A 19,499-nucleotide genomic window follows, 5' to 3' on the forward strand; every position below is an offset into this window, starting at 1 on the left:
AGGCAGCACCTGGTCTAATTTTATTCTCTATGTCCTTTTTGCTTTCGACATATAAATATATGCAGTAGTGCTGAGGAATAGTTTTCAGGTCTTCTGTAAGTAAGTCTTTCTCTTACTTAAGTCACTTAGACTTACTTAAGTCACCTAGCTGGCTTATAGGAGACAATGAGGTATCAGAAATAAAGAAGTGGGCAGGGAATTTGAAGCACTTACTGTCCTCTGCTTCGTGTTTCCACCAACTCTGGGCTGTGGGTGAGAGACACTCTTAGGCCTCAATTTTGCAATCTGTAAAGTGAGACAGCAAATGATTCTCGAGATTCCTTTTATTTTTATCTATTTTTTAAAAGATTTTATTTATTTATTTGACAGAGAGAGAGAGAGATCATGAGTAGGCAGAAAGGCAGGCACAGAGAGAGGGGGAAGCAGGCTCCCCACTGAGCAGGGAGCCCGACATGGGGCTTGATCCCAGGACCCCAAGATCATGACCTGAGCCAAAGGCAGAGGCTTAACCCACTGAGCCACCCAGGCACCCCTTGAGATTCCTTTTAGCTAGAATTCTCGGATATCTCTAACTTCTCCAAGAACTCCTAACCACTGTATAAACACATGGTGGTAGAGACCATGGATTCTGGAGCCAGATACATTGCTTGCCTCCTGCTCTGCCATTTATTGCTTGGGAATTTTGTCTAATTCTTCTGTCCGTATATCTCTGTTTTCTCCTCTATATAGTGGGAATCATAGTGGCACCATTCTCAGAGGATTGTGGTGAGGATTGAATAGTTAGTACACATGAAGAGTATATAGAACAGTTCCTGACACACACAGAGTAGGCATTCAGTGAATGTCAGCTAGTCTCATTATGATGACAAACATAGGGTTTTAAAGCATTTGAGAAAGTGTGTGTTTCTCATCTAAAGGATATGCTCTTCCCTAAAAGAAACATTTGTGGATACACATTCATTCATTTGTTCAGCAAAAAAAATGTTAAGTATCTAGTCAAGTGTCTAGTATGTGGCAAGTATCCTGTTCTGTAAAAGGCATCAATGAGCAAAAGGACAGATACACATTGAATCTTTTAAGCCAATGGGTAGTAAATATTCAGTGTTATTTTCATGGCCTGGAGAGAATTCCTTAGTGCATTCTTTTCATATATTCCTATACCACTGCCAGATTGTATTTATAATCTTTGATCCTATTTTTAATTTATATTACATATTTTATGTTGGTTTCCTACAATCCATTTTCTGAATACTTTTTACATTTCCTACTTCCTTCTTTGCTCTTTTTTTTTTTTTTCCTTTCTAACAACTTTTCTTCCCTTTAGACCATCTCTTGACCTCTCAACCTTTATTTTTATTTCTTTGGCTGGAGTTCTGCCTCCTGGTACTTCCTTTAGCCTAGCCATAGTCTCTATAAGCTTCTCTTTTCTCACCTATAAAATTGGGATAATCAATTTATTATTGGAATTTTAAATTAAATAATATTTGTGAAGCACATAGCACAGTTCCTGGTACATAGTGTCCATTAGTAAATGTTGACTATTGTTATGAAGCCTGTATTTGGTATCACTGAAACTACCAGCTCCTGTGTATAAGATTCAGACACTTTGGCTGACCATTGCATAATGTGGGACCATCCTCTTGGCATTTTAAGAGAGTTGTGCTTCTTCTATATAATATTTGTTGTGCTGCTAATGATCTTTCATAGGCTGTTACATGTATTCCCAGGGAAAAGAAAACCACCACGACACACCAGATTGCAGCCATGTGACCACAGTGGAGGCCTTGCAGGCCAAATTGAACCTTGACAAATCCTTGCTCAGCCTTGAAAGCTCGTGTCATCAAAAAGCAATTTTGACTTCGTTTCCTTTTGCTGCCTCTTTGGTCCAATATATACTCTACAGAAAAGCATTTTTAAGAGTCTCCTTTGGAAAATTACTTATTGCATGTTAAATCTGTAAACTTAGAAGACATTTACATGAAAGATTATTGAAAAATACAGAAAATTTCCACATCCATCTTACTTCAGGCTTTAGTTGAACTTCAGATTGTCCTTATCCCTCTTAATCTAGATAGAAAAAGCAAAGTTAATAGTTTTAATACAGATCCACGAGTTTACATAGTCAGAAAAGAAGATTTACTTTTTCACTTAAAGGGTAAAAAGAAAAATTGTGAATTTGAACACTGTTTTTTCAGCCTTAACATATATCACCATATTCTAATTAGCAATGTACATGTTATTTCCCTTTTGTGTTCTTGTGTTTATCCTTTTTCCCATACAGCTCTGGATGTCAGGACTCTAAACTCCACACATTCTGCCCACTATCCAGCATCCTGCTTTCATTTACACACACACACACACACACACACACACCACACACCACTCCCCACTCCCTGGCCCTTCCATTTGCTTCCATCATCTTTGGCAAAGAGAATCATCTTCAGATTAGAAACGGTAAAGTAAATATTGGCAAAAGGAAAGTAGGCCCAAGATTAGCAGACTCTGTCTTCTGACCCAGACAAATTACTTCATAGAGTCCTGAGAAAACTAACATATGAGATTGCTGAATTGCTATCTTTGACAAATCATAAAGAAAAGGAGTAGAATCAGCAGCTGGGCATGTGCAAATGTCACTGCAAATATCAAAAAGGGGAAGAAAGTAGATTTTACACACTATTAACTGGTCATTTTGTTTTCAGTCTGGAGAAAAATTGAAGTAAGGGTAATTAAGTAGTGTGGTATAAGCAGTTACAAAGGAACATGCTGTGATATTTGGAAGCCAGTGTGGGTCCACCAAAAACCCAAGTTCTTAAAAGTAAAAATTTATTACACTTATGCATTTCTTTTTAAAATATAACTGCTAATCCAAAACAACACCTTAGAGCAGGGGTCCAAACTACAGCCCTTGGGCCAAATTTGACCATGCGCATTTGTTTCCTTATTGACTTCGGTTGCTTTTCAGCTACAGTAACACAGTTGAGTGTTTGTTTGTTTGTTTTTTAAAGATGTTATTTATTTATTTGACAGAGATCACAAGTAGGCTGAGAGGCAGGCAGAGAGAAAGAGGAAAGGGAAGCAGGCTTCCTGCTGAGCAGAGAGCCCGATGTGGGGCTCGATCCCAGGACCCTGGGATCATGACCTGAGCTGAAGGCAGAGGCTTTAACCCACTGAGCCAGCCAGGCGCCCACAGTTGAGTAATTGCAACAGAGCTGTCTGGCCAGCAAACCCTGAAATAATTGTTATTTGGCCCTATTCAGAAAAAGTTTGCCTCCCCCTGCTCTAGAACTAAATCAGTTCTTTTTGAATTTTAATGTGTCTACAAGTATTCTGGAGATCTTGTTAAAAATCCAGATGATGATACAATAGACCTGGGATGGGGTCTGAAATTCAGCAATTCCTGCGAGACCAGTGCTGGTGGCCCAAAGACCACAGTTTAGTCTAGCAGGAATCTAGATTTGAAACATACATTTAGAAAATTCCCCAATTTAAAAAAAGAGAGAGAGCTAAGTATGAGTTGGAAGTCAGCTCAGTTGGTTAGACTCTTACTTATTTTAATCATAATGTTCAAGAAATGTTAGAGGATCAGTGTCCTCTTGGAGAGCTTTTTCTGGTCATTTAAAAATCACTATCTAATTATCATTCTTAAAAAAATAAATTAATTAATTATCATTCTCCTGTATAAGTAAGGGTATTTGAAGGGAGCAAGTTTGATAACTCAAATGTTGAGATAACCAATATCAGCTGGGATGGCCTGCTGGACATTTCCTCTGTTGGAAGACAGTTCTCCATATATCTCTCACATCTCTGTACATCTTGTCATCAGAGGCACTGATGGCCCTTTGTTCTCAGCTATCTTCTCAGGAATGTTTCTATAGTGAATGGCCTTGAAAGATAGAAATAGTATCTCCCTCTGGAACAAATGGCAGGTACACTTACTGCCACGGAAATATAAAGATAGTATTTCCCTCTAGAGCAAATGATAAGCATGCTTTCTGTCCCTTATAAAAGATTTGGATCCCTAAACTCAGTATTTCTTTTCTGGAATGCAACCCACCATAGGTGCAGGCATCCATCTGAGCCCATTTACACCACCCTGCTTGACTTGGGGGCGAGGGGAGCTGATGCTCACTTAGTCGGCTTCCTATCCTGTGAGTGATACCACCCTGTGGCTATGACCCAGGAGTCTTGTGTTTTCTTCCAGTATCCATGACGCCATGGTCAGCTAACTTGTTACCTTCACAAGATGGTGAAATCTGAGCCCCATCACTGTCTTAGATACCCGTTCCCATTAGTCACTACACAGGTTTTCCAATCACTGACTTGCCCCTGCCTGAACTTCACCTACTTAATATAGAAAATAGAAGCTCTCGGGGCACCTGGGTGGCTCAGTGGGTTAAGCCTTTGCCTTCAACTCAGGTCATGATCTCAGGGTCCTGGGATCGAGTCCTGCATTGGGCTCTCTGCTTGGCAGAGAGCCTGCTTCCTCCTCTCTCTCTCTGCTTGCCTCTCTGCCTACTTGTGATCTCTCTCTGTAAAATAAATAAAATCTTTTAAAAAAAGAAAAGAAAAGAAAATAGAAGCTCTTAAATGAAAGTCCCTTCAACTTTCTAACATCAAACACATGCAAGTTTGTCTTTATCTCTGCCTAATCTATCCTTTTCTCCCTTTTTACAATGAAGAGCTGTCAGCCCACCCCCTTCCTAAAGTTAAACCCTGCAGCTGTGCACTGGGACTCCTTCCCTGCTGCCTCCTTAAGGTAATAAGTATAATCCCTTCTATTTTCTAATCGTCCACGCCCTCCAGCCCCATTGACTTTGTTTCTTCTTCTTCTTCTTCTTTTTTAATGAATTTTGGAAATCCCCAAGTTTCACCTTTCAAAAGCAAAGCAAACAAACAGCAAAACAAAAACCAATATACTTCCTTTCTCACATATTGATTCCCCTCCAGTTATGGCTCTATCTCTCCTCCTCTTGGTAGCCAGATTTATCCATCCATCCATCCATCCATCCATCCATCCTTCCTTCCTTCCTTCCTCTCTCTCTCTCTCTCTCCCTCCTTCTTTCTTTCTTGATAGATTTCTTCAAAGAATGTCCAAACTCTCTCTCGCTCTCCTCTTCCTTTTTAGCCCTCAATCCAGCTTAACGTCCACACTAGTTATCCCATTGAAACCATTTTCTGCTAGGTCTCCTCTGAGCTTTAATGTGTATTCTGTATTCCTGAACTTCTTTCCTTCTCTGTCATAGTAAGCCACTGACTGTATGGTGAGGACTCACTCATCTGTAGCCACTGTCCACCCTAGATTGAGCTTCTGTCCCATCTATCCAACTAAAGTGTCTCTAATTGGAGGCCTTATAGACTTCTCAGATCCGTCATCTTCCTAAAGAAAAATTGATCTTCATACATCCCAAGTCTACTGTGGCTCAGTAATTGTCTCCACAACCTCCCTATTTGGTCAAAACTCACTTAATTTAGAAGACAAAGAAGCCCTCTGTCCATCCTTTTAATTGCCATCCCTCCCTCAATATTTAGTAAATCTACCAGTCCACATGTCAAATACTTCTTGAGGATGCGATATCTCTGTCTTGATCATTAAGCTTCTGTCACCTTAGCCCGAATCCACCTCTGCCTGGATTACTGAACAGCCTCTTCATTAGTCTCCCTCCTTTTAATTTCCCACCATTTTAACCTCTTTTCCAAATTACACCCAGACTGATTTCTGCCTAAACATGGGTATCATCCAGCCCTGGCTCCAGGCCCTTCCCCTAGATCCACGCCTCCATAATTCTCTCAGTGGCTTCCCCTTGCCTTGAAATGAAGCCGCACTCCTCAGCATGGATGATTAGGCCTTCCTGCTTCATCGGGCTTCTAGCTTCATCTCTCCCATGGCCCTCCCCACACTCTACCCTTCACCTGCAGTTGGCTGTATGTTCTTCTTGCCTCCAAAGCCTTTGTAAGGCCCCTCCTCCCTCCCTCTGTGTTCTCTCCCCACCCGCCTTCTCCGGGGCTGCCCCTTCTTTATGTGCCCCACTCCCACTCTGCTTTCAGTTGTCATCAAACTGCTCTCACCTCCCTGTTAAGCACTCTTGTAGCATGCTGAGACTGTAATTTTAAACACTCACCGTTTTACTGTGGTTGCTTTTCTGTCTTCTGTAAAGCGCTGAGGATATCATTGTACATGTTTCATTGGCCACTATCCCTCATCTAATGGGGCCTGATGGAGGAGTCATCAAGTAGGTATTTGCTGAATTTATCAGTGACAGATCAAAATCTCAGAAGATACTAGGCCAAATCTAATAAGATAACACTTACTATGTACATAAGACCATTCATTTTAGTCTGAAGAAACGCCACAATCTTTTGGGAATAAGACAGTAGAGGTGTTGCTTAACAGAAGTGTCGAAGTTACAGAAGGATGGGTAGAACTGCTTTCTATAATGGGAACTCCTTGTGGGCAAGAACCATAGCATAAATCATGCACTAAGTACATTAGTGAGGTAAACAATGCCCACCAGTGGTTGTAGGAGAAGAAAAATAGGAAAGAAAGAACAGAGGTATTCCAAGATAATCTTCACAGAAACTATTTTTTGGAGTTTTATGTAAAAGTCCACTTCAAAATGGCCGCAGTTTTCTGTGCTAAGGAGACTTTGGAATCTTTTTCTCATCAGCTCCTGTGATGTGTGATACATGGTTAGCACTCAGTAACGTTTCTTTAATTAAATGTATGTCACTGAGACGAGCTAGCTGTCATTCCTGCAAGGCCTCATAAGGTACTGTTGCTCCCATGGAGTCCCAGAATCCAGAAATAGATCCTTAGCTCTGCAGGTCCAGAAACTCACTGTGTTTAGCACACCTCAATATGGTTGTGTTTTAAGAGCCTGAGGTCAGCTAGTCCGCATGCTCTTTTCCTTTTTTTTTTTTCTTTTAAGATTTTATTTATTTATTTGACAGATAGAGATTGCAAGTAGGCAGAGAGGCAGGCAGAGAGAAAAGAGGAAGCAGGCTCCCTGCTGAGCGGAGAGCCTGATGTGGGGCTCGATCCCAGAACCCTGGGATCATGACCCAAGCCGAAGGCAGAGGCTTTAACCCACTGAGCCACCCAGGCGCCCCGCGTGCTCTCTTTCTACCAAAAATGCTACTTGGAAAACAAAACTATTTTTCAACATTTTCTTGGCAAACATGGACTTAGACTAGAGAGAACTGACTGGATGTTTTTAGTGGCTGGTGTTATCTAGCTCCCATAGTCTGATGCCACTGTCTTTACTATAGTGCCCTGTGCCTGGCAGACACACCAGAATGCTCAAGCCAGCTGCTAGGAACCTTCTTCCCCTGACAGAGCTATGAATGTACTGAGAAATGCTTAATTTGGGGGTGTTGAGCCATTCACTCTGTGAAGGTCCAGTTTTAAAGAGGAAAGTGTAGGCAGGTAAGAGGAAAGAGGCCCTTTCCCACCAATCAACCACAACTTTCTTTCCAGCTACTACTCCTAATGCCTTTTTCTTTACTTTATGAAGTTTACTCTGATGTTTGCTCTGAGATCCGTGTTTATCAGGTCATATTCTCTGGAGACCATATATCCTGACCATACCACCACTTTATAATTTATTGCTTAGGATGTATTGGCCAATCTCACTCATTACATATTAGTTCAACAAGAATAAACTTCTCTTGAACTTTTTTTCTTTTTTGAAGATTTTATTTATTTGACAGACGGAGATCACAAGAAGGCAGAGAGGCAGGCAGAGAGAGAAGGAGGGGAAGCAAGCTCCCCGCTGAGCAGAGAGCCCGATGGGGGGCTTGATCCCAGGACCCTGGGCTTGTGACCTGAGCCGAAGACGAAGGCTTAGCCCACTGAGCCACCAAGGCAGCCCTTCTCTTGAACTTTTTAAGATACCATTGTATACTGACTACTGGACAACATGTGAAGACAAACTGGGAGTTTTAGTTGGCATTAACCCTTAAAAAAAAAAGCCATCTTAGCATTAACAAAAGTGCAAGGTTCAGAGTAAAGTAGCTATCAAAGTAGAATTTTCAAAAGCTGAAAACATGACTTTCTTACAAATATAAAATGAGCTCCTGTCAAACATTTATTTAACTGAATAATAGGGGAACCAGCAGGATGGTAAAGTTGATTTCTAAGAGGTTATAGAAATGGGGATTATAGGGGCACCTGGGTACCTCAGTTAAGCATTTGACTCTTGGTTTTGGCTCATATCATGATCTCTAGGTTGTGGAATCGAGCCCTGTGTTGGGGCAGTGAGGGGGAGTTTCTCAGCAGGGAGTCTGCTTGGGATTCTCTTTGTCCCTGTGTCCCTCCTCCTCCCCCCCCCATAAATAAAACTTAAAAAAAAAAAGAAGAAGAAGTAGGGATTACATAGTCCATCAGAAAAGAATACCAAAATAAGTTCACTAGGTTAAGGACAAAACTGGCTAATACCTATAGGGTAGTAAGACCATAACCTTTGTCATCTTTTTTTTCTACTAGACAGAAATTATTTCTATACCTAATGGACAATACTGTATAAGTTAGCATGTAATTTCTGAGCCTGAATTACTAGTAAATAAAAGTCAAACAGAAGTATATACCTCCCTCCAGGTAATTAAATAATCCTTGGATTGCCCTGTTAGTGCTCCAGGATCAAAGCTCCAAGTTTTGCTCAATTGTCATGAAATGAGTGCTATGAAGGGAGTTGAGGGAAATTGGAAGGGGAGATGAACCATGAGAGACTATGGACTCTGAAAAACAATCTGAGGCTTCTGAAGGGGCGGGGGATGGGAGGTTGGGGGAGCCAGGTGGTGGGTATTATGGAGGGCACGTATTGCATGGAGCACTGGGTGTGGTGCATAAACAATGAATTCTGTTACGCTGAAAAGAAATAAAAAAAAAAAGAAAGAAAGAAAGAAAGAAATGAGTGCTATGTGCGCTTAGGTTCACCTGAAGGAGATTAGGTCTAAGAGGAGCCTCAGAGCCCTACCCTAGGGGAGTCATGTTGAGGGGGCTGCCTAATGACCTTTATTTAGCCTGGAAAAGACTTAGTGTGGGCCCCCAAATGCTCATCTCGGCATTATTCTTAAATTGTAGGCTTGAGGCAATAGTTGAAGAGCGCAGAGATTTTATTTACACCACTCAAAAGCAGCAATTAAAAGGCCATCCCAAGACAGGAAGGGTGAGACGTGCCCTAAGTTGCTCCGAAGGGGAAGGCAGGGCGACTGTGGAGACGGTTTGGGATCATTGAAAAGAGAGCTTCTTTGTTGTGAAAGGTCATCGTGTGCCTTCAGAAGAACATTGCCTCTCTGTGGGTTCTCCCTCGAAAGCATAGCCATCATAGCCTCACCTCACTGGTGAGCAAGTGAGGGAGACAGAGGGGGTCACACTTCAGAGGAGTTTCTGTTATTCTGTAAAAATTAAGTGATTGCCTTTTAATTAAAAAATAAAAAGCACCTTTTCCAAGCCTTAACATTCAACATCCTAGAGACAGACACCTAAGAAGTCAATTTTGGTTTCTGTGTGATCACAATAGTTGTTGCAGCAAAGTCTTTTGACAACATTTCCTATTTTTAAAAAATGATAATTCACTTAAGTTTTGCCTTTTTAACTAACATTACCGCTGAGAGGAACATTTACAGTTTTGTTGTTGTTTTTGTTGTTATTTGAGGGTTTGGGGGGGCTTGTATTGTGACTAAATCTCAGTGTCTGAGATTTGACACTTTTTTTCCTTCCCACTGAAGCCATTGAAATATATTCACCCAGTTATTCACATCAGAGGTGTAAATGGATTTTCTGAAGGCTTTTTTGAGAGCCAATCAAAGCCAGTCACTTTGTGACTTGACTTCTTCAGGTGTTGCAATCAGAAAGCTTAGCACTCCATCCCAATTGCAAGGATGCTAAAACTATGTCTTGACCTTGAATCTGCAAGCAGAGGGGTAACATCTTTTGCTAGAAGTGCTCATCTACCACCTCTTTGATTTTATCCATTTACATAGGATTTACTGGGGAAGAGAAAAAAGACAATCAAATTGAGCCTTCTCTATACCCAAGAGAAAAGAATATGTTTGTCTGACTTTCCATCTCCTCGTGATTGTTGCTGTTACAGTTTACATTTCAGCTCACCCTTTTTACCATCAATTTTGTAAAAACCTGACTTAAAAAAAATGTATCAACCGTGTCACACAAAGGCTGATCTCTCAATTTGTTTCATGTCATCAAAAAGACATACTGAGTTTGAAGCTCCTCTCAGGTTTACTCTAAAAATACAACCCTGAGGAAATAGGGTAAGACTACAAAGATTTTATTTATACCATTCAGGCTCCCAGGCTGTGGAATCAGGGAGACAGAGATTGAATTCCCGGCATCACCTCTTCCTAGGTCACTCTATATCTCTGAGACGTAGTTTCCTTCTGTAGGAGATGGGGATAATAATAGTACCTACCCCATACGGTTGTTGTGAGAGTTCCATAAGATAACATTCATGAAGTTCTTAGCACATCATTGATGTGAGATAAGCACTCCAAAAATGTTGGCTATTAGTATTTTAACAATTATTGTAATGTCTGTGCTAAAACTTAATGGTGTTCTTGTCACGATAAATGGCATTGTGGCTGACTCATTTCCTAATACAATTGAAAAACAGATTTCAGCACAGTATAACAATTCATTCTTAATTAATGAAATTGAATAAACATTTTTAAGGAAATAATGAGGAATCTTGAATCCAGGATTAGAAAACACAATCTATTTGCCAGGAAATTTTTAATATTTTAGGAACAAATATCATTAAATCTTTAGAAGAATTGCAAAGAAGCTGTTGTGTTCAACTATACACTTGAAATATTCAGGCAGAAAAACCTGAAGATAATAGCGCTCTGCATTCCAAAATAGCATCATCTTTAAGAATTGGTTATCACTGGGGCGCCTGGGTGGCTCAGTGGTCATGGTCCCAGGGTCCTGGGATCGAGCCCTGTATCGGGCTCTCTGCTCAGCGGGGAACCTGCTTCCTCCTCTCTCTCTGCCTGCCGCTCTGCCTACTTGTGATCTCTGTCTGTCAAAAAAATAAAATCTTAAAAAAAAAAAAAAAAGAATTGGTTATCACCGTGAGAGCAAGATCATACAGCAGCTAATCACTATATATATGTCTGAAGCAGAACTCTGTCGGAAACTGTACTGATTGCTGAAACTTGGCACCCAGGACCAGGGCATAGTCACTGAAGTGAAGTTCTGGCTTTGGGGGTGGGCAAAGCAGAGTCAAATCCAGGTTTTGCCTTTGCCACTTATTTTCTGTATGGCTGTGGGCTGTTTGCTTAGCTTTTCTGAACCCCTATTACCTCATCCATAAAATGGGCCTATGATGCAACCTACTACCTCCTTCAGTAGGGGAGGACCACATTTTAAGAATGTGCTACATGAAAGTGCTGAAGCAAAATGCCATTAATAGTCCTGTTATTATTACTAATACTTTTAGTATTCCACTGCAGCAAAGGAAAATTAGTGGTCACCAGGAAGAATGTGGGTCCCCATGTACTTATAAGGTGCCAGTGTGGCTTCACCTCCTCTGATATAAGACAAATGCCCTCTGAGTGGTGACGATGCTCAACATTCATCCTAGTTGAAAATTCTAATCCCATCACAGATACTGTACCTTGTTTCTCATGAGTGTAATTGGTGCTGTTGGTGTTTCACAATTAATATTAATTCAAGTTTCTACTTTCTTTTATCTGGATATGGGTGAATTGATAGATAACAAAGGTAAAACTGGTTAGCTTATACTCTAAGTCCAATTTTTTCTCTGTATACGAAATTATTTACCGCCTTCTGTACCTTTACTTGATATTCTTGAGGAGTTTGCCATTGTTGATCAGATCAACCTCAGACTCCCTCTTCTGGCCACAAGGTCCTTGGTGACCTGGTTTTTGATGCCTCCACTTCATATATTCTTCCCCGCCCTGCTCAACTTTGTATAGCTTTGTGAATTCCCTTCCCTCTTCCTGGAACATCCTTGTTTTCCTTTCTGCCAGATCAGTTTCCACTAATTCTTCTAATTAATGGAACAGTACCTGTCATATAAGTGGACTTTCAATAAAAGTTTAAACAAATTGACTTGAAATCAGATAGCTCCCACATAGACTGAAATAGCCAGATATTTTCTTTTCCACATAGCCTTGTAAAGTTTGGAATTCTTTCTGAGGTCTAAGTATATTCCATGTCATTGAAGGAAAGACAGTAGCTCTTAGAATTACTTTGGCATTTTGCACATTTAGCTCTCCTAAAGGTGCTGATGAGAACCTGTTTCATAGACACCAATAGAGTTGATAAGCCATAATACATATTTTAATAAACAAATTAACACTTAAAATGTTGTATTCGTTATTGCTAGCTGCAAAAGTCTGCACAATAAAGAAGCATTTATTCTATTACTTAACTATAAAACAAACTCATCTATGAATCTTCATGTGTAAATCACATGTGGTATATTGCCTAAGAAAGTCATAACAATGTTCATAAAAGGTAGCCCGCCCCTCTTGGGCCACATCCAAAAGAATTAGTTACTGTAATGATGAAAAGATTTCATATAAATATCAAAAGGACTTTTTTCCAAATGTAATGAAGTGGTCCCAGACCTTAGATCCTGGGCACAGTATAGTCTCTGTCTGTCTCTTTCTCTCACACACAATACACGTGCATGTGTGTGTATACATGCATACACAAACACACGAACACACAGACTCTTTGGAATTTTAAAGTTCCAAGTGGAATTCATTAATAAAAATATAGAATGTTTTTTCTTGTATAAATCATAATGAAGCATTGAGAGATAAAGCAAGAACTAAAAGGGGCAAATAATCATCTGCAGCTCTAAAACTGAAACCTGTCATGTTAACTCCCAACTCAAACACCTAGTTTTAAAGATTTACCTTCAAGAAACCTAAAAGCTTGTATCCTGCCTCATTGACAACAGCCTCAAACTGTTTCCTGTCATTGCAGAAAACAAATCTTTTGCTCCTTTCTGCCTAGGGGAGGCAGAGGGACCAAGGTGGTCCTGTGTGGCTGAATTAGATGAAAGACTTGCCTTCCACCATGGAGACATGGAGTCTAATCAAGTGAAATGAGTTTTGAGATCCCAGCTCATTTCCTAGGGGAGATCGGTTCACATTACAAAATCACGACATCTCATTCATCACAACTGACGTGGTCTTTGCTCAGGAGAGGACCCCAACTGGGACTGAACCACCTGTCTTCCCTTGAAAGGGGGCACTTTATCCAAGTTAGAGTTGAAAGCCTTGGAGTGAGAAGGCTTGCCAGCTTCCCCCGACTGATACGTATCAACATGGAAAGCAACTTCCATTTTAAAAAGGGCAGACAAGTTTAAGGAAGATTTGGTGACGGTACGTTTAACGGCACCAAATACAAATAATTGTATAGAGATGCTAAGGCTTTATGGTAGGGAGAGCCAAGACTGGGGCTCCCTCATCTTTATCACCTAGATTTTATTAAACAGAGGTGAGAAGGATCAACATTTCCATGCATCAGAGTTTAAAATGGCAAAAAAAAGTGTCCTGCTTTCCAGGCTGATAAATGATCATCGTCTCTTTTTTTATTTCTTTCAGGGCATCGTTATAACACCCCTGCTACTGCTGCTTTTTGTGAGTATTTTGATGTTGTCTTTAATATCTTTTATTAAAAGCCATCTACAACCCTTCAGGAAAGGGCATTAGGATGAAATGGACATTTGAATCCTTTTGCACCACTTGGCATCACATTTTGTTCTTCCAGTTGAACTGTACCAAATAATAACATGTTGACATAAAGGATCTCTGTGGTCTCATGATCCAAGGACGGCATCAGAGCCAAGTTACTAGGCTTCTGACTCCAGGGCTAAATCCTTAATTATTGCAAATTAATGACCTGCGACATAGGTCACAGATATATGCTCTCTCTTTTCTCATTAGTAGAACCGAAGTGATTGCTAGTGACCCAGTTTTTGATAGAAAGAGCCAAGGACCAGAGGACCAGAGAAAACTTAGGTCCCAAGGCTTGTAGTAACTGGCTCTCTTACTCTGGGGAATGCTGCCTCAATTCTTCCATCTGTCGAATGGGAAGCAATAACACCTACCTAGGTTGTATGCCAGGGAAAATGAAATGCACTTCAGACATAAAAAATGCCAGCCACTGGTTAACTAAACAAAAATTGTTCTGAGAATGAGAACTGCTAATTAACTGTCTTATTTCTTTTGGCGATGAGCATATGAGAAATTAGATGAAAGATTGTAATAGAAATTAATGTTATCTCATGCTGAGAAAAGCATATGTAATCATGAATGATACCTAAAATATTTTATGGACTGTGCATTTTTCATACGCAACATTTCCCAAGTATAAATCACTCCACTCATCACTGAAATGGAGTTGGGGATCGTTTCTGGGTGTGAAATGTAGCTGTTTGACTAGCACTATTTGTCAGAGAATTAAAACTATGGGGAAAATTTATTTAATTATAGTGTAATTACCCAAGTTGGAATTCAATTAGAGTAATAGTGTGAGGGACTTCATTTCTTACAAGCTGTGCAGGAAGTGGAGAGGGAGAGATGCCCTCCTAAGCAGTTAGATTCTGCATCTTTCATGAAAGACATTACCTTCAAGTAATAAACCTCAGCTTCCCCATCCCTTCTGAAATGCTGGCTCCATGCTGACAAGGTTAGGAGGAGTCAAATCATCAGATCACTTTGCTCAGCATAACAAACCTCATTAATTTGGATTCTACCAATTCAGAATTTGCAGTGAGTCACATTAATACTGAAGTGAATATTGATTTGCATTCACTTGGAAGAGAAGTCTTGGTATGTGCCCAACTGCTCACTCAATGTAAGGAGCTAGGATCACCCCTTGGTGTTCTTTCCGAGACCTTGGATCATGATTTCTGAGGGGGCAACCCTCAACAGGCACAGGATCCAGGCCAGTCTGAGGGCCCTCAGAAGACTAATGGAAAGCACCACGGTTATGTGGTGCAGGTTTTCTCCACTGCAAAAGAGTGTCGTCTCTTCCTGTGACTCTTTCAAGATGACTGAGGAGAAGCCACAGTTACAACTATGAGGCTGTGACCTAGGATAGCCCTTTGAGTATCACAGAGTCTGGAATCTCTCGGACCCTGTTTCAGCTCATAACTACAGAACCAGATGAGTTCTTTTCTCCTTCTCCTGCCCATTTCCAGCCATAACAAGAAATGTTCCCAGCTCTTTAACATGATGACATCACACTGTTGCAAACTTTCTCCCACTCTTAGACACAGAGGCTAGTGAGCTTTAGTTGGTTCAACATTTTAAACAATAGATCTACAAAAATAGTGAAAGAGACCCCAAGACCCTCAACTTCAAAGTTTAATGCTTCCCCTCTGAGCTAACTCATTAGGCTGTCCCAATAGGTTCAATGACATCATCACACAGCATCAATAGATATGTCTGTGTAACATGATCTTACGTCACATGCATGGCATATAATACTTTTTGTCTGTTAGGGTTGTCATGTGTTTCACAAAGCAAGGTCATTCCTTAAACACTTGAATTACCAGGCTTCACTTTTGCACAGGACAAAAACCTGTGCAACTTAAATTAGAACACATCCCGCAAAAGCTGTAGTGTTTTCCTATCATCCTGGTTTGGATTGAATTGTGTACTCCCAAAAGATATGTTGAAGTTCTAACCCCTAGAACATCAGAATGTGACCTTATTTGAAAATAGGGTCATTGCAGATATAATTATTTAAGATGAAGTCATACTGGTGCAGGGTGGGCCCTAAATCCAATACTGGTGTCCTTACAAGAAGAGGTGTCAGACCCAGAGGGAGAATGGCAGGTCGTGATGAGACAGAGATTGGAGGAATGTGCAGACAAGCCAGGAACACGAAGGACTGCTGGATGGCAGATATCATGGCTGGAAGAGGCAAAAAGGGATTCTTCCCTACAGACTTCAGAGGGAGCCTGGCCTTGCTTGATTTCAGACTTATAGTTTCCAGAACTATACAACAAATTTCTGTTGTTTTAAGCCCCCTAGTTTGTGGTATTTTGTTAGAGAAGCTGAGGAAACTAATACAACTGCAAAAAATTGAATTGTCTCTTTAAAATCATATCTTGAAAATGGAAATTTCTAAGTGTTCAGGTGCAATAGCTGGTAAAGGCCATTTTTACTGATGGAATCTCAGTTCTCTGTATTCTTGACCTCTCCTCAGAATGTCCCCCTTCACCCTCTTGCTCCAACTGAAACCTGTCCTCTGATTCATGTTTCTGCTACAGGTGTCTTTCATATCACTGAGCCTTGAAATGGGGTAAGGTGTCTCTCTAGCACCTCATTACCAATTCCAGATTATCTCCCATGCCTTCTTCATAAAATACTTTCATTCCTTTGGAGGTTATGCCAATATACCTATATGTCCAGCTACCGCTTCTTACTGTAATTATCAGTAGAACGCAAGGTCACTCTCTGAGTCCAAAAAATGTTAGCACTTCCCATTGTCTTTTTTTTAATAGTATGCTTAGATTAATTCTTGGTGTTTTTCAATTTTCAGATAATTGATCCTCCTTATATCCTGGCCTCTAAATTCTTGACCTCTTCTCCAGTAAGAATACCTTCCACTTCATCTCAGCCAATCACCCCTGTAGTCACACACACCTTTGACTTTATTACTGCCAATAACCGCATCCTTACATAATCCCCTTTTGAAATGCCTTCTCTTACCAACAGCTCCTATCTTTGTGACCTATTCCCCAAATTAAAAAGTCTTCAAACTTGCTAGACTGGCCAGTTAATTTACCTTACCACCTTAACAAAGCCTCTAACCTACTCTACCCTCACTCCCTTACCCTCACATCCCATCTTACCTAGCCTAGATCTCATGGTCTATCATTATAATTACTATATCACATATGCCATCAAGAACATTACTGCTTCATATTTGCATGGTAAAGTGCCAATCCTGCTTAAACCCAACTCTGTACCTTCCTGCATGTGTACCTGAACGTGGCTGGAACACGCACTCGCATGCTGACTGGTCTCATTTGAAATTCATGACAACTAACTGTGTGCCTGGTGATCCTATTGCCTTCTCCTAATTAATCCTCATCCCTACTCTCCAGAGAATCATTTCATACTTTCTCCTTGTTTCTCAAATCTCTGATGCCTCTTCTCGTTTTTCATCTCATCCGATGCAGAAAGGAAATAGCCTATGAGGAAATTAGAAGCAATCAGAGATTTTATAAGATCCCACCTACCTACATCTATAGTCTTTGTCTTTTCTCCTGTTTCTATAGATAAACTGTCTTTGCCCTCCTCTAAGGCCAGTCCCTCCTGTTGTGTTATCTCTTATTGCCTACTTAACAATATGATTCACACAGATTTCCCCCTTTCTCCTATATTATCAAATTTTCTATCTCTGCTGGATCATTTCTACTAACATATAAGTATTCTGTAATATTACACATCTTAAAAATTAAATCTCACCTTATCCCACCTGCTGTCCATTTCTGTCCACTGTTTTATAGCAAAATTACTCAAAAAAAGTTATTTAAACTTTCTCGTCACTCATTCAATAAGTATCGAGTTCTTCTTACATGCTAGGCACTTTCTTTCAAGGATATAGCAATGAGAAAAAAGATACATCTTTGCTCTTGTCGAGATTATATACTTGTAGAAAGAAACAGCCAATAAATAAGTGAAAATATAATGTATAAGATGAGTGATACATACTGAAGAGAAAAATAAAGTGAGGAGGAGAATAAGAAGTGCCAGAATGGGTTGGGTGAATTACTGTTTTAAATAGAGCAGTCAAGGGTGGGACTTACTGAGAAAATGATATTTGGGAAAGGCCTAGAGGAGATGAGGGAGCCTTTAATGCCTTCTGATGGTCGAGTGCTCCAGCTGGAAGGAATAGAAAGTGGAAAAGACCTGAGAGTGTGCATGGTGTCCTAAGGAATAGTGAGCAAGCCAGTATGGCTAGAATGCAGTGAGCAAGGAGGAGAGTAGATGGAAATGAAGTCAGGGTCATAGCAGGTGCCAAATGATGCAGGACCTTTCAGTCCTTTGTTAAGGACTTTAAATTTTAATTTGAGAGAGACAGGAAACCATTAAAAGAGTTTTGATAAGAGAATGGCTTGTTCTGGCATATCTTCCCAATAGATGATTCTGAATGCTGGGTTGAGAATAGATTGTCAGGAGCTAATGACGGAGACAGGAAGAGCAATTAGAAAACTAGTACAGTATCCTGGCAAGAGATTATTTAGCTTGAGCCAAGGTGGTTGAGTAAATCTGGCGGAAAGTAGTTGGAAGTAGAACTTGAAAGAACTGAAAGGTTGAATAAAGGTTATGAAGGAACAGAAGAGTCAAGGATGATGAAGTCGGTGCAACTGGAAGGATGGAGTTACCACTTACTAAATAGAGAAGACTGCAAGGTTGAACAGGTTAAAGGAACTTACAAGGAGCTCAGTATTGCACATATTTGGATAAAGATGTCTTTGAGACATCCAAGTAAAGAAGTCAAGTAAGCCATTGACTGTTTGAGCCTGGAATTCAGAGGAGAGGTCTGGATAAGAGATACACATTTGGGAGAGCTCAGCATTGAAATGGATTTGAAATTAGACAGAATGAGATTACCAAGAGAGTAGAGAAGGAAAGATATCAGTGGACTACCTTCTGGGGGCATCCTACTAGAAGTCCTAGCAACAACCATCAGACAACAAAAAGAAATAAAAGGTATTCAAATTGGCAAAGAAGAAGTCAAACTCTCTTTCTTTGCAGATAACATGATACTTTATATGGAAAACCCAAAAGATTCCACCCCCAAACTACTAAAACTCATACAGCAATTCAATAATGTGGCAGGATACAAAAATCAATGTACAGGAATCAGTTGCTTTCTTATACACTGACAATGAAAATATAGAAAGGGAAATTAGAGAATCGATTCCATTTACTATTGCACCAAGAACCATAAGATACCTGGGAATAAACCTAACCAAAGAGGTAAAGGATCTGTACTCCAGGAACTACCGAACACTCATGAAAGAAATTGAAGAAGACACAAAAAGACGGAAGAGCATTCCATGCTCATGGATCAGAAGAAGAAACATTGTTAAAATGTGTATACTGCCTAGAGCAATCTATAGTTTCAATGTAATGTATACTTTCATCCCGATCAAAATTGCACCAGCATTTTTCAAAGAGCTGGAACAAACAATCCTAAAATTTGTATGGAACCAGAAAAGACCCCAAATTGCTAAGGAAGTATTGGAAAAGAAAAACAAAACTGGGGGCATTATGTTGCCTGATTTCAAGCTTTACTACAAGGCTGTGATCACCAAGACAGCATGGTACTGGCACAAAAACAGACACATAGACCAGTGGAACAGAATAGAGAGCCCAGATATGGACCCTCAACCCTATGGTCAAATAATCTTTGACAAAGCAGGAAAAAAAATACAGTGGACAAAAGACAGTCTCTTCAATAAACGGTGCTGGGAAAA

The 19,499-nt window shown here is 40.3% G+C and overlaps 1 protein-coding gene across 4 annotated transcripts in view; it reads left to right on the forward strand.

Moving 5' to 3' along the window:
• LOC111157320 (solute carrier family 10 member 7) overlaps positions 1-19,499 on the forward strand; it is a 250,574-nt gene that overhangs the window by 170,607 nt on the left and 60,468 nt on the right. For all 4 annotated transcript variants that reach the window (XM_022518639.1, XM_022518629.1, XM_022518648.1 and 1 more), the window contains one exon: positions 13,600-13,635. In XM_022518639.1, the coding sequence (XP_022374347.1) occupies positions 13,600-13,635 (36 nt within the window). The remainder of the gene's footprint in view (positions 1-13,599; positions 13,636-19,499) is intronic.

Source organism: Enhydra lutris, unplaced genomic scaffold (assembly GCF_002288905.1).
Source record: "Enhydra lutris kenyoni isolate GAN:26980312 unplaced genomic scaffold, ASM228890v2 scaffoldscaffold3, whole genome shotgun sequence".
Classification (NCBI taxonomy): domain Eukaryota; kingdom Metazoa; phylum Chordata; class Mammalia; order Carnivora; family Mustelidae; genus Enhydra; species Enhydra lutris.